The following is a 14,440-nucleotide window of genomic DNA, read 5'->3' as shown; positions in this document are numbered from 1 at the left end:
TAGATAGATAGATAGATAGATAGATAGATAGATAGATAGATAGATAGATAGATAGATAGATAGATAGATAGATAGATAGATAGGTAGATAGGTAGATAGGTAGATAGATAGATATGGCTATTATTATCTGAATCACAAAAATCTCATTACTTCTGAAGTCTTACAGAGCTTTAGATATTTTCCATCTCTGAATTCACATAGCTATGGTACTTCATACTTAAGTGTATCTCTTAAGCAACAGTTTTAAGAAGTTCCAAGTTTATATTCTTTTTACTTCAAATATGGCCCTTTATAGTTTGCACAGAGTAACAGCATAATGAATTTGGATGACTATAAATCCATGTAATGTGTCCCTTTGGGAATATAGGGCAATTTTACCTTTATAGTTTAAACCATATGCATTGTCATTTGGCAGGATAAATTAAATATATTGCCAAGAGAGAAAACCTGGGTCAGACAAGTTAAATGCTAACCCAGTGTCAAAGATATGGTATATGAGTACGTTCTCTAATGTTAAAATGTGTGTGTGTGTGTGTGGGTGGGTGGGTGGGTGGGTGGGTGTATGTAATCAGTTTATGGAGGTAAAGCTGATATCTAAAATGGTCATATTTCATGAACACAACTAGAAAAGTTTGGGGATAAGTATAAACCCACGAACAATGACCACTATTAAACTTACAAATTTAATACCATCCCCAAACTTTCTTTCGTCCTCTTTTTTTTATTTGTTTGCATCACTCTTCATTTTGTACATGTTTTCATCTCAGTTGTAATCCCCATGGGCTTCCCACCACCACTTCACCCGTGCGCATCACCCACCCATGTGCTCTGCCCACCCCAGTTCTGATCCTGTTCCCCTCTCCACCCCAGCTGAATGTCTCTGCTTTATAGATGTTCATTACTTTTCATTTTCACTTTCTTACAATCGCTTTATTTTTTTTCTGATTTCTTACACTCTTTTATTATCATCTTAGTAATAAAATCATTTAACTTCAGATCTACCCTCTTAACAAATTTAATTGTACAATACACTATCATTAGCAATCAGCCCTGTATTGCATGATAGTACTCCAGAATCATTTAACTTTGATTACTAAAACTTGTACACAATGACTATCATCTCCCATCCCCCCCCCCTTCCTCCAGTCTCTGGAAATCATCCTTGCTCTCTGCTCCGAGGAGAAGGAGCTTAACTATTCCCCACAACTCATTGAAGTGAGGTCAAACAGTATCCATTATTTCCCTGATTTATTTTCTTAGCAACATCTTCTAGACCCGTCCATATTTTTTAATATGGCAGGATTTCTTTCTTTATTGAAGTTAAATAATATTCCACTGTAAGTATATGCAACATTTTATTAATTTCCACATTTGTAGACACTTAAGTTGTTCCCCTATCTTGACAATTGTGAAAAATGCTGCAGTAATAATGGGTGACAGGTATCTCTTCAAGATCAATAGTTATTGCAGCTTTATTTACAACAGCTAAAATATTGAAGCAATCTAAGTGCCCAATGATAGAGGTTTGAATTAAGAAGAGATATAGTCACACAGTGGAATATTTTTCAATCATCAAGAAAGATGAAATGTTGCAATTTACAGCAAAATGGAAAGAGTTGAGGTGAACTATGTGTAGTGAATCAAGTCACAATGACAAAGACAAACATTGGACATTCACACAGTAGATGTTGTAGCAAAGCAAAGAGCTTATAAAATTAGCAGTCTCTAGTAAAGAAAGTGAGGCTTCTGCAGCTATTACAGAGGAGGGAGAGAGTCAAAGGGCTATAAGGTATGGTCATGAGGGAAAAAAAAAAGAGGAAAAATAGCAGCTGTTGTTGATGGGAGGTAGATGAGATAGAGGGGGAAATAAACTCTAGAACAAACAAAAAAAAATTCAACCTTGGGATCAGAATTTCTCCATCCCATAAAAAGGGGCAACATCCCATTAACATAGGGTAGAATTCAAGCCAATGGGGAAGAATGGATTGTTGCAGGTGTTGTTATTCTCTAAGATCACATCGTACCGTCCCTAGGCTATATGCACAATTTCTTTGGGTAAAATCTTGCAAGGAGACTTGACTAATGAGCATTATTTGGACTTCCTGCCCCTGGGGAATCAGACCTATATGTGGGAATTCTGGATCTCGTGTTTGGGAACTCGGGCCAAAACAAGTGTGTCTGAGAGAAGATCTTCAGGGACATCAGACACACTAAAAACTCTTTAGCATACTACGGGCAACCACCCTAGGAGAGGGTCTCAGCAGATCACCGAGCACAGGTAGGTTAAATCTAATTCCTGATGTGAGAACAAGTATCTTGGAAGATTTATCTCATTCAACTCAGACTCAGAACTGAAATAGTCTTTCCAAGTTACTCATATCTCTGCCTACTGATTGCTAAATGAAAGTGATGTTGATAACAACTTAAACAATAGTAGTCAGCATCCCTCCTGATAAATTAGCCTGCATGAGCAATTATCCAGGACAATGAATAGTCATTACAGGGAATACATCTTAACATAATGAGAAATGTTCTCTCTCACAGAACTCATAAAATTGATGAATGTTTTAGAAGGTGCTGTACGAGCAGGTAGCAATCTTGTCAAATGTCTTTGAAATATAAAATTCCAGATCTCCAAGAAAAATTCACAAAGTTTTCCTAAGATCAATAAGAGAAAGTTTTTCTCCTATTCCTGATTTTGCATCACACAAGGTGTTAAACTCCAGGTAGAGAGACTCCTTGCTGTCACCCATTGCTGCGAGCAAACACATGAGCACCTAACAACATGTGGTGTTTGTTCCTAATACAACTCGTGATTAATTTTAGACAAACTTGACAGTGTGAGACCTATGGAACTTACTCTTAAAATTGCATCAGAAAATATTGAAAATTTAATTGCAATGCAATATGTCATCCAATTGTTAAAGATAAACTGATTAACATTGGGTGTTTTTTTCATTTCATTTTATTAAGAAGCTATCATTTTGAGCTATTCTCAAAATTTATTTATTTTCAAAGATCAAATTTTAATATCTATGTTTACACAATTAAAAGAGGTTTTTCAGGAGTAAATGTTAAATCAAATAAGACCTTAAGAAAAAGACAATAGTAAGCTATTCCATGGAAATTTTATTTAAATCACATACACTTACCAAAATAAAACCAAGTATTACCATCAATCCCATTTTAATAGAAGAGGAAATTAATAAGTAAAGATACATGTAAATAATTTTTAAAAACTAATTCCACAAGTTCACAGCAGACAATGATTACTATTGTTGATACTATTTTGTTCTAATTAAACTGTTCTTATTAAATACTATATCTCAGAGTGAAACTTCATTGAATTGCTTTTATGTATAGCCAACAAACATGAAATAGTTTAATCAAGGACAAAGATGCCACATGATCTCCATCACAAACTTATCTGTATAGTTCCTTATAGATGCATTGGGAGGAGACAAGAAATATGGGTGGCTGGTGCCAGACATATATTTTATGTATGCAGGGAAGTATCTTTAAATTAAAGCAAGCACACACAATGGATCACAATTTAATTTGTTAAGTACACACTAGATATCATGTGCTCCAGTTGTCTGAATATGTAGAATGGTAACTCACTGACTATGTCTACTTCAGCTATAAAAGCCTTCAGTAAGGTAGAATGAGTTACTTGGTAGAAGAAAGGAAATGTGATCAAGAGAATTTAGTTTCTGAGTGATACAAAGAAAATGCAATATTGAGGGTAGGTGTCTTGATTGATAACTGATGCCAAGAGCTCTAGTAAAATTGATGAAGAAAAATTCAGGGTACTGAAAGTGCTGTAATACTGAATTCCCAGAAGTGGTACAAGGAGAGAGAACCAGCTAAAGAAAAGATAACTGGAGGTCACTTTGGCCCATCAACTTTTTATATAAAACTCTCCTTTATCTTTGGAAAACACAACACACACACATACATATATACACATTTATGTATATATGCATGTGTAAACATGAATGTATACACATATAAAACATATATTGTGTTTTCATGCACTATCACACTAACAATTGATTTCTGCATATAAACTACATACAGTAATGTAGTAATGTATGTGTCTAATATAAACTGCATTCAACAGCAAGAGATTAATAGCTCTAGTTCTAAGAATCTGAAAGTTATGTCTGAAAAGTATATAATTTTGAATTTTGTGAAAAGATGGTGAATAAAATCTAATATCTAAACCTTTGAAGTATCATAAACAAAAAAGCCAGAGTTCAAGTGAAACATTCACAGAATCTAGGAGCTACAGAAAAAACGATTTCACCATTTATTAATGTCTTTTCATTTTTCCCTGTTAAAAGATGAAAGCAATGAAGTAAATGGCCTCAGGGAATCTCACCAGGGTGACAGAGTTCATTCTCCTGGGCGTCTCAGATCGTCCAGACCTCCAGATCCCACTCTTCTTTGTCTTCCTGGTCATCTATGGGCTGACGGTGACAGGAAACGTGGGCATCATCACCCTCACCAGTGTGGACTCTCAACTCCAGACCCCCATGTACTTCTTCCTTCGCCATTTGGCTATCATCAATCTTGGCAACTCGACTGTCATTGCTCCTAAAATGTTGGTTAACTTCTTAGTCATGAAGAAAACCATCTCTTACTACGGATGCGCAGCCCAACTGGGTGGCTTCTTAGTTTTCATCGTGGCTGAGATTTTCATGTTGGCGGCCATGGCCTATGACCGCTACGTGGCCATTTGCAACCCCCTGCTCTACACGGTGGTGGTGTCTCCACAGATCTGCCTTCTGCTGGTGTCCCTCACCTACCTCTACAGTCTGACCACAGCGCTGACTGTGACTTCCTGTGTGTTCTCAGTGTCCTACTGCTCTTCCAACGTCATCAACCATTTCTATTGTGACGATGTCCCCTTGTTAGCTTTGTCCTGTTCGGACACCTACATTCCAGAAACAGCAGTGTTCACCTTCTCGGGGACCAATTTGTTTTTCTCCATGATCATTGTTCTGATATCCTACTTTAATATTGTGCTCGCCATTTTGAGGATACGTTCCTCGGAGGGGCGACGCAAAGCTTTTTCTACCTGTGCGTCTCACATGGTGGCGGTCACTGTGTTCTATGGGACGCTTCTCTTCATGTATTTGCAACCACGGACCAATCACTCCTTAGATACTGATAAAATGTACTCGGTCTTCTACACCCTGGTTATACCAATGCTGAACCCCCTCATTTACAGCCTCAGGAATAAGGATGTGAAGGATGCTTTGAAAAGATTCCTGAAGGGCCCGTGTCAATCGTAAATTTAAAACGTAACTCTTTTCATTTAATAATTTCTTTCTGTTCCTGAAAAGCTTACTGTTAAGTGAAGACATAATAGCTAAAGTTCTATCCATTTCAATGGGAAAAATCTGAATCTTTTCGATCCCAACCTTAAATTTCCAAATTTTCCTGTAGGAGAAAATGTGCTAATTGGCTATGGGAAATACATTTATAAGCAATGGACAATAATTTGAAAATAAATGTATTTCAAGATTTAAAAAATGTACTTTACTAAAGGGTTTTCCACTTTACATTTGGTTTACAAGTTTGTATTCATTAAAAAGTAATTATATTGTCAGTTGTATTAATTTTCTACTGCACTGTAACTAATGCCCCAAGCAGAGATTTTGAAGAGCCCAGAGTTTTTTGTTTTGTTATTTTTTAATCTTGAAATTTTGAAGGTCAGAGGTTCACAATGGGTCTTTCTGGGCTAACATGAGCTTGCCAACCGTTTGCATACATTCCAGAACCTCTAGGGGAGAACCTGTTTCCATGCCTCTTCCAAGCGCTAAACTACAACCTTTGGCTTGTGATCACTTCTTTCCTCCCAACAAACCCATCTGCTGTCCCCACTACCCCATCACCTCCTCTGTACACAGTAGTCATGTCCCCAAAAGTAGGCTGGGTGTTGGTGATGGTCTCCTCCGTCTACAGTGCCTTTCTGCCTCTGATCACCACCATAAAGATTTTTATTTCATCCTTCTGTGGCCATAATGTCACTAGTCATTTCTACTGTTGACTGTCTTCCTTTGTTAACTTTGGTGTGCTCAGGCACCCATGATATGGAGTTGATGATACTGATCTTTTCAGCATTTAATTTGGTTTCATCTCTTCTTATAGTCCTTGTGTCCTACATACTGATCCTCAAGGCCATCCTCACCATAAAATCTGTGGAAGGCAGGTGCAAGGCAGTCTCCACCTGTGGCTCTCATGTGACTGTGGTAGTTATACTATCTGGGACGCTATTCTTTGTGTATTTGCAACCCAAGTCCAGCCACTCCTTTGAAAATGATAAAATGGCCTCTGTGTTTTATACTTTGATAATCCCCATGCTGAATACCCTGATCTACAGTTTAAGGAACAAAGAAGAAAAAGGTGCCCTGCAGAGAATTGGGGGAGCTCTGTGCAACTCCCCTACATAGAGTTCAGTGTAGATTTATATACAATAGGAGCCTCCCTGGTGGTGAAAGAGGCTGTCTCAGCACTGTGAAGCTGTCTGAAGCCACTGCAGCATGAATTCAATCCCCAGTTGAGGAGGTGACCCCCATGGCGTACAACAGACCTCTCCTGTCTCACCTGCTATTCCCCTCAGCAGTGTGTTTCAGTCGATCTGCCTGTTCTGCTCCCCACTCTGTCTCTGGCAAATCCTCTCACCACTCCCAGCCCACATCTCTGACCTGTACCCCAGCTCTTGTATGCATAAATAAATCTTTTCTAAAAAGAATTCTAGGGTCCTCCCTGCTGGTGCAACTAGTTAAAGCACAGCACTAAGAAGCTAAAGCCACTTCCACATGAGGTCAATCCCCACCTACCCCTGAGGTGATCAACTGGTGCAGCAGACCTCTCCTGACCTGCCTGCTGCTCCCCTCAACAGTGTACTTCGTTTATCTGCCTGTTCTGCTCCCCACTCTGTCTCTGGTGAAACCTCTCGCTGCCCCTGCACCTCTGGCCTGTACCCAAGTTCCGTATGCACAGATAAATAAATCTTTAAAAAAAAAATGATATACAGTAAACAGATTACAAACAATCATTTATGCTATGTGGTAAATCTTTACAAGAAACAATCAAGTGCAATAGGCAGAGTAAGCTAGAAATGTTTCTTGTTTTCAATCTATAGATACTCAAGAAGTGATCTTCTGTCATCAAATTTGAGTTGTTTTCAAGTTTCAATGAAAGAAGCTGACGTATGCATCAGAGTTCTCACATTGCCAAGTCTTTGTTTACAACTGAAGGGAAGTCTTTTTTTTTTTTTTTACTTTTTTTTTATTATTAAAAATTTTATTTTTACATTATTTTGCACATTTTTTTTTCATCTCAATTGTAATCCCCACGGGTTTCCCATCACCAAATCACCCCTGTGCCACCACCATAGTCCCGTGCATTTCCCTCCTGAAGGGAAGTCTTTTTTAATGTATCTTCCATCTTGTTGTTTGTAAGATATCTCCCAATCTTTCTAAAACATATTCTTGTGCTTTTTAAATATAAAATTATATCATTTCTAGCTTGCACACCATTTAATAACAATGCCCATGGCATAGTGATATGACATACAGAAGATAAAAGCTAGTTCCTTGCACGAGGCATGTACACAGCCATAACTAACCCATTTAAAAATAATTACACATCATCTCCCTTGTGGTTGATAGATCAGTTTTCTCTTAAATCATGATGTGTAAACATATGATGCCCAGGGAAGCAAAAGTAAAAGCATGGTAATCTTTAAGTATTTTAATTGTGTTTTTTTAAATTATAAGTTTAAGTATTGAATGTTGCAAATAAGCAATGAATGTTGCAAAATTGGCAGATATAATGTCAGCATGCAAAAGAGCAGTTTTTTGACTACATGTTAGCCAAAATAAAAGGTGGAAATAAAATTTTAAAGAATCAACTATACTAATAAAATATGTAAGACACTTAGGTAAAAATTTTATTTGCAAGACTTCACTAATATGCATGAGCAACTTGTGTGACTTCATTGCTAGAAACTATAAAAATGGAGCACTATCCCCTGTACATTGATTGGGAGAAATAAATGCTGTGCCAAGGTCATGAATTGTTACTTATGACAAGTAATTATCATGACATACAATATAAAGAGAAGGAAAGATAGGAATGGACATTTTGCAAAGAAAATACCCAAGTAACTATTAAGCATATGTTAAAAGATTCTTAATTCATTCAGGATTAGGGTAATGCAAATAAAAACTACAATCACATCATCCAGAATGACTGAAAAGCAAATAAAGATGCTGAGGAGGTGTAACCCTAAGACTCTGAATCACATAGTACAATGAAACAATGTCACCTCAATAAACAAATGAAAGAAAACAATGAAAAACATTAAATTGTGGCACGGACATTGAATAGTGCTCTCTGCTGGTGGGAATTAACTTTGATATAACCACCCTATATATCCCTTGGAAGTACTGATGCTGAATCTTATGTCTTAACAATTCTGGGGCTAAGATACCCAAATCAAAACACATTCAAGATTAAGCCAATCTACATTGACTAAAATGCCTGTCCTCAGATACAATAATTTGATCCAGATCTCGTGGATGCAATAGAAAATACCTAACAGAAAGAAATTGTGGAAAGGTATGTAACTTAACTTTATTTCTGAGAATATAAGGATGCCCTTTGTAATTCTCAGCTCTCCCAGCTCTCCCAGTGGCTTAGTTTGGAAGTTTTCAAGTGCTTTAGGCATCATTAACAAACTGCCTCCTTGCTCCCCAGGGAGGGTCTCAAGGGATGAAAGAAACACATAAATTCTTACTGGCTTTTGCTGGGAGGTCATGGGGAGTACAGAGACTTGCTTGTTAGAGGTGAGCTCTGAGCAAGGGGTCTTCACGGTCCACCTTTCACTCACACGTGAGTCTGACCATTTAAAGAAGGTTTATGTGAGATGAATGTGAATTTCTTCTAAACATGTTTATAACGTAATGTTATAAATGTATTTTCTGTTTGCTGTCTTAGAGCTCAATTTTCCTGACACCTGTGCTATTTTCTTTAAGTTCTTTCTTTCTTTTCTTAAAAGAAATGTTAATGCCATCTTGAGACCAGTAAGTCATTTACTTTGCTTGCTCATCCTCGTTCTACTTCGGTATTTCTTACAATTGGTGATTTACTGGTAATATTATACACAGCCTTATAGTAACATATGTCCACATTAAAGGTTATACTATCAGGTAGTACAATTACTTGTGTGTTGAAAGTACAAACAGACTTGAAACAACACTCCAGAATATATATAAATGTGCATCACATATTTATCACAACTAACAACTTCAGATGTGATATTGTCTACATGTTTTGTCTTGTCAGTATGCTTACATGTAATGATTTAAAAGCTGTGTTTTCATTAAGTGTAGAATATATCTAAAGAGAACTTAGATGCAATTTCATCATATGAAACCAATTGGAGCGACCATACTTTCTCCTATTTTTCTCAATCTTTTTTATATTACCCAAGTTCTTTTTCATGATAATACATACTTATGTGTTACAAATATTAATTTATGCCAGTTATATCAAAATGCACCTGGGGGTAAGAAAATATGTTCAATCTTAAGTAGATACATATCAAATATTTTAACTAATATAGAAGATAAATTAAACAAAGAAGAGCACTTGATGGCTGAGCTGTAGTATTAGAGTTGGGCACGGTAGGGGTGACCTGGGGCAGTTGTCTGGATAATATCACTTGTCACTTAGTCTTTACCACTCTCTGGATAAAGATATTAGGTCACATAATAAGAATGTGAGTACATAGCAAGAGGCCATTTCAGGTAACAAGGTCTACACTTCAGAATTTCAACACAAATAAAGACTTCCAGAAACCATAAACACATTAAGACATTAATTCTCACTCATCTTTAGGACAGTATTATAAAAAATAGTTGAGGGCCCTCCCTGGTGGTGCAGCGGGTTAAAACAGAGCACTAAGAAGCTAAAGCCACTTCCGCAACCCCCGTCTGCCCCAGAGGTGACCCACATGGTGCGGCAGACCTCTCCTGACCCGCCCGCTGCTCCCCTCAGCAGTGTACTTTGTCCATCTGCCTGTTCTGCTCCCCACTCTGTCTCTGGTGAAGCCTCTCACCCTCCACATCTCTGGCCTGTACACCAGTTCTGTATGAATAAATAAATACATCTTTAAATAAATAAATAAATAGTTGAGTTTTGCTTATTTGTATAAGGAGATTAGGATAGCTACATTTGCCTACAAATTATGATTGTGTATATGCCAAAATATGGGGGAGATTCCCTGTAGCAAGACAAATGATAACAAGTACAATCTACAAGAATTTTTCATTTTCACACCTCTGTCCTATTTCTTCAAAGGTGTTGTTTCATCCTGTTTCACCTGTGGACATAGGTGTATTCACATGAACATGTTTTAAAGTAGGGGGTTACTAAATCTTCCGCATATAATTGGAATTTGGATTATTCAATGATATAGTAACAGCTGCATCATAACATACTATGTGACAGTAATTTTGTAATTGTAATGATGAAATTGTCATCGTACAGAAAGGAAAAATTTAATAATCACCTATAAACCTAACACATGAATTCTGTACAATTATTTTTTAATTTCTGATTCCTACATCTACATTTGTCAATACCTATATCTTATCCATAACCCAATCCATGTATCTCTATCTGTAATAGCTACATCCACACATATACATGCACACAAAACACATACATACACGATGCATACATGTATAATCTTTTTCTGCCAAACTTGGTCCTTTGGCATTTTTGACTGTATAATCCCTCTGTATGTCAGTGGAGGCCACCCTGATATATAAAGCACTAGCAACCTCGCCAATGCTAATGAGTTGTTATTATCACACCTCCCTCAGTCGTCACAATATTCAAAACATAATTTAAAAATTAACAAAAATTTCTTGGGAAGAAACCACAAATTTATGCCTCCCATTTCATTGCTGTTTATATTTCTAGATACATATGTTATGTTTTCAGGGGATATAACATTTTAAGGAAATTTAAATAATTTTAATTTACTTTGTTTTAGTTATACCAGCTTTATATACAAAAAGAAAAAAAAACTCGAGATTTCTCCAGATCTTACTAGTAGAAACCTATTGACTCTACTATCCTTCTGTTCAGAATAGATTGATTTGCTGATAAAGTTGGATGGAAAAGCACAATCTATCAATGCTGACCGAGTTCATTCTCATGGGAATCACCGACCGCCCTGAGCTCCAGGCGCCGTTATTTGGGCTCTTCCTCACCATCTACATGTTCTCACTGCTGGGCAACTTGGGCATGATCATCCTCACCAAGATGGATGCCGGGCTGCAAACACCCATGTACTTCTTTCTCAGACACCTGGCTTTCACTGATCTTGGTTATTCGACAGCTGTGGGACCCAAAATGTTAGTAAATTTTGTTGTAGAGTACAACACAATTTCTTTTTATTCTTGTGCCACGCAGATGGCTTTCTTCATCATGTTCATCATTAGCGAACTCTTTATTCTGTCGGCCATGTCCTACGACCGCTACGTGGCCATCTGTAACCCCCTGCTCTACACAGTGGTCATGTCACAAAGGGTTTGCCTGGGGCTGGTGGCTGTGCCTTATCTCTATAGCACATGTGTTTCTCTTCTAATCACCATAAAGCTTTTTAATTTATCCTTCTGTGGCTATAATCTCGTCAATCACTTCTACTGTGACAATTTCCCCTTGTTATCTTTGCTGTGCTCCAATACACAAGAAATTGAATTCCTAATAATGATTTTCTCAGCTTTTAATTTGATTTTCACTCTTCTGATAGTTCTCGTGTCTTACATGCTCATCCTTATAGCCATTCTCAAGATGAACTCAGCTGAGGGGAGGCGGAAAGCTTTTTCCACCTGTGGGTCCCACCTCACAGTGGTCACAGTGTTCTATGGGACCCTAACATTTATGTATGTAAAGCCCAAGTCCAGCCATTCCTTTGACACTGATAAAATGGCATCTATATTTTACACCCTCATCATCCCCATGCTGAATCCCTTGATTTATAGCTTGAGGAACAAAGACGTAAAGCACGCAATGCATCGAACTTGGAATAAACTCAGCAATGTCTTTTCTTAAAGTTCATTGTCAATTTGATTCCTGTAATTTAGGCTGTGGACTTCAAACGTTATGTGTTTGCTTTCAGGGGAAAATGCAAACAAGTTCATCCTGTATTTAGAGAACAGTAATTATTTTAAGAGCTAATTAACACAACCTGCAAGCCATTGAAATGAGTTGTCACCTTTAAGGGGAAGAATGCAAAGAAAGCTAATAACTAAGTAAATACTCTGATAGAATAGAGTTAAAGTGCTCTAGCCCATGAGAATATAGGAGAGAGGGTATGTTGTATCAGGTGTGACAAAACACTAGTTACAGGAAAGGGCAAAGTGGTTGTTTTATTCTCAGCCGTTCAAATAAACATTGATGCATCTATGTTTATGTATGTGCGTGTGTGTGTGTGTGTTTTAATGTAAGCTCATTCATTTAGCCTTCATTCTATCCTGCAAATTATGGTAAGATCAGATTGTGATTTAGGAAGTTTAGTGTAGTGGATGCTTTTAAACTGAATTTGTTTAATGCCCCATTCCTTATTGGGCTCTACAATCTTATTCCTTTCTTATTGAGGCCGTTGTTTCCACATTTCAGCCCTGAACATACTTGATGTTTCAGCACCCACATGAGCGCTACATTTAGCTTTATCAATCTCGACGGGCTGTGTATACCAATGGACAGCTCAGTTAAAATGGATGTGTTCATTTCTCCCATGGATGCTTAAAGTGTCTTCCTTTTTTTTTTTTTTTTTTTTTCTTGGCCCTCCCTGGTGGTGCAGCGGGTTAAAGCACAGCCCTGAGAATCTAAAGCCACTTCCTCATGAGTTCGATCCTGGCCTGCCCCAGAGGTGACCACATGGCATGGCAGACCTCTCCTGACCTGCCCGCTGCTCCCCTCAGCAGTGTACTTTGTCCATCTGCCTGTTCTGCTCCCCACTCTGTCTTGGTGAAGCCTCTCGCCTCCTCTGAGCCTCTGGCCTGTACCCCAGTTCTGTATGCACAAATAAATAAATCTTTAAAAAAAAAAAAAAGTATCTTCCTTTTTTATAAATTTAATCTTTACTCCTAAGTGTGTGTTTTGTACATGTATTGTTGCATTTCCTCATTTCTGCAAAATTAAAAATAATGCTTAAAAATAATGTTCTTAAAGTTTTGTGTATTTGAAGATAAGGTTATTTTATGATGAACTGTTCATTGTCTGGCTTTCATGTGGTTCAATTTATTCAAATTTGGTTCATATGAGGGTTTTCTATATTTTTATTATCACCCATTGTTTCACTGCATTGATTTCATAATTACATTTTTAAGGAGTAAAAGGTGATAATCCCATTGTTTGGTCTATGCTATATTCATAAAGAAGGTATACTACTTGTAAAAATGTATGCTCGTATGCCTTCTGGACAAATTTCCTCAAACATATCAGTGTATTGTACTGTGTAATTACTCATCCCTCTATACAACAATAACACAAAATCCAGAAAGTAAATGAAGAAAATAACCCCTTCAAGAAAGCTATTGGAGAATCCAAGGTACTGGCTATCAGCATAGTGTCTCCTATATATAATCATATGTATAATGTAGCCTCTAGGTATGATACATACAACCACATATATACACAAACAGTAGATATGTGACAGGTATGTCATGTAGAGTATCATTCACATCATTTTTAGAGGGGTAAATTCAGAGTTCTCCCTTTAATGTGCTGAAAATAGTGGACAGTTAAACAAAATATCTACCTACATAAGTGAGCGAGCAAAATTTGTTAAGAATATGCCATGAATTCTAATAGAAAAAGTCAATATCAGAGGATAGCAAATAACTAAAGTGCCTAAAAATACAGCAATAGAATTTAGAGAGTTACAAATGTATAGTAATGTGTGCAATGCACAAAAATGTTACATCTCCAGAGTACATTGATAATAAAAATAAAATGATTAAATACATAAGATTTGAAGAAAAATTCTTAATAAAATGTTCTAACTAATCAATAATTGCAACTCACTATGAAAAGAGAAAATGAGAATTTCTGTCTCTAAGGAGGCAAGACAACATAAGCAAACAGCACCTTACATTGTAAAATATACATTTTAATTTCATGTAAATTTTGAGTGATATAATAAAACAATGCAATCTCTTCTCCAGTGTGTCACCTATTTGAGGAGACCACTACAGAAATGGGGATTCAATGTACCCTAAACAACATTTAATCAAGATTCTTATGTAGAACAAAATGTTACCTCAATAAAGAAAATTAAATTAGAAACATTTTGAAAGATTTAGTTATGCACACAAGAACTGGGGTACAGGGCAGGGGATGAGAG

General features: G+C 37.0%; 3 protein-coding genes across 3 annotated transcripts; all 3 read left to right on the top strand.

The window, feature by feature from the left end:
- The first annotated feature begins 4,364 nt into the window (after nucleotides 1-4,364).
- LOC101632193 (olfactory receptor 8J2) lies at nucleotides 4,365-5,300 on the top strand. The gene has a single exon (XM_004683474.1). The coding sequence runs from the start codon at nucleotides 4,365-4,367 to the stop codon at nucleotides 5,298-5,300; it is 936 nt and encodes a 311-aa protein (XP_004683531.1).
- Nucleotides 5,301-5,734: 434 nt separating this feature from the next.
- LOC101631967 (olfactory receptor 8K3-like) lies at nucleotides 5,735-6,461 on the top strand. The gene is given in 3 exon segments (XM_012725173.1): nucleotides 5,735-5,738; nucleotides 5,826-6,055; nucleotides 6,057-6,461. Coding segments are annotated over 3 exon segments (639 nt in total).
- Nucleotides 6,462-11,202: 4,741 nt separating this feature from the next.
- On the top strand, nucleotides 11,203-12,144 carry LOC101634924 (olfactory receptor 8K3-like). The gene has a single exon (XM_004682781.1). The coding sequence runs from the start codon at nucleotides 11,203-11,205 to the stop codon at nucleotides 12,142-12,144; it is 942 nt and encodes a 313-aa protein (XP_004682838.1).
- The last annotated feature ends 2,296 nt before the right edge of the window (nucleotides 12,145-14,440 follow it).

The sequence above is a fragment of the Condylura cristata genome, unplaced genomic scaffold (genome assembly GCF_000260355.1).
Source record: "Condylura cristata isolate star-nosed mole 26May11 unplaced genomic scaffold, ConCri1.0 scaffold00015, whole genome shotgun sequence".
NCBI lineage: Eukaryota > Metazoa > Chordata > Mammalia > Eulipotyphla > Talpidae > Condylura > Condylura cristata.
The sequence above is the reverse complement of the archived record's forward strand: the minus strand, read 5'-3'. Positions and strand labels throughout refer to the sequence as shown.

Bases quoted from the DNA above. Each gene is read 5' to 3' on its own strand.
- LOC101634924 (XM_004682781.1), top strand. From the start codon at position 11,203: ATGGAAAAGCACAATCTATCAATGCTGACCGAGTTCATTCTCATGGGA.
- LOC101632193 (XM_004683474.1), top strand. From the start codon at position 4,365: ATGGCCTCAGGGAATCTCACCAGGGTGACAGAGTTCATTCTCCTGGGC.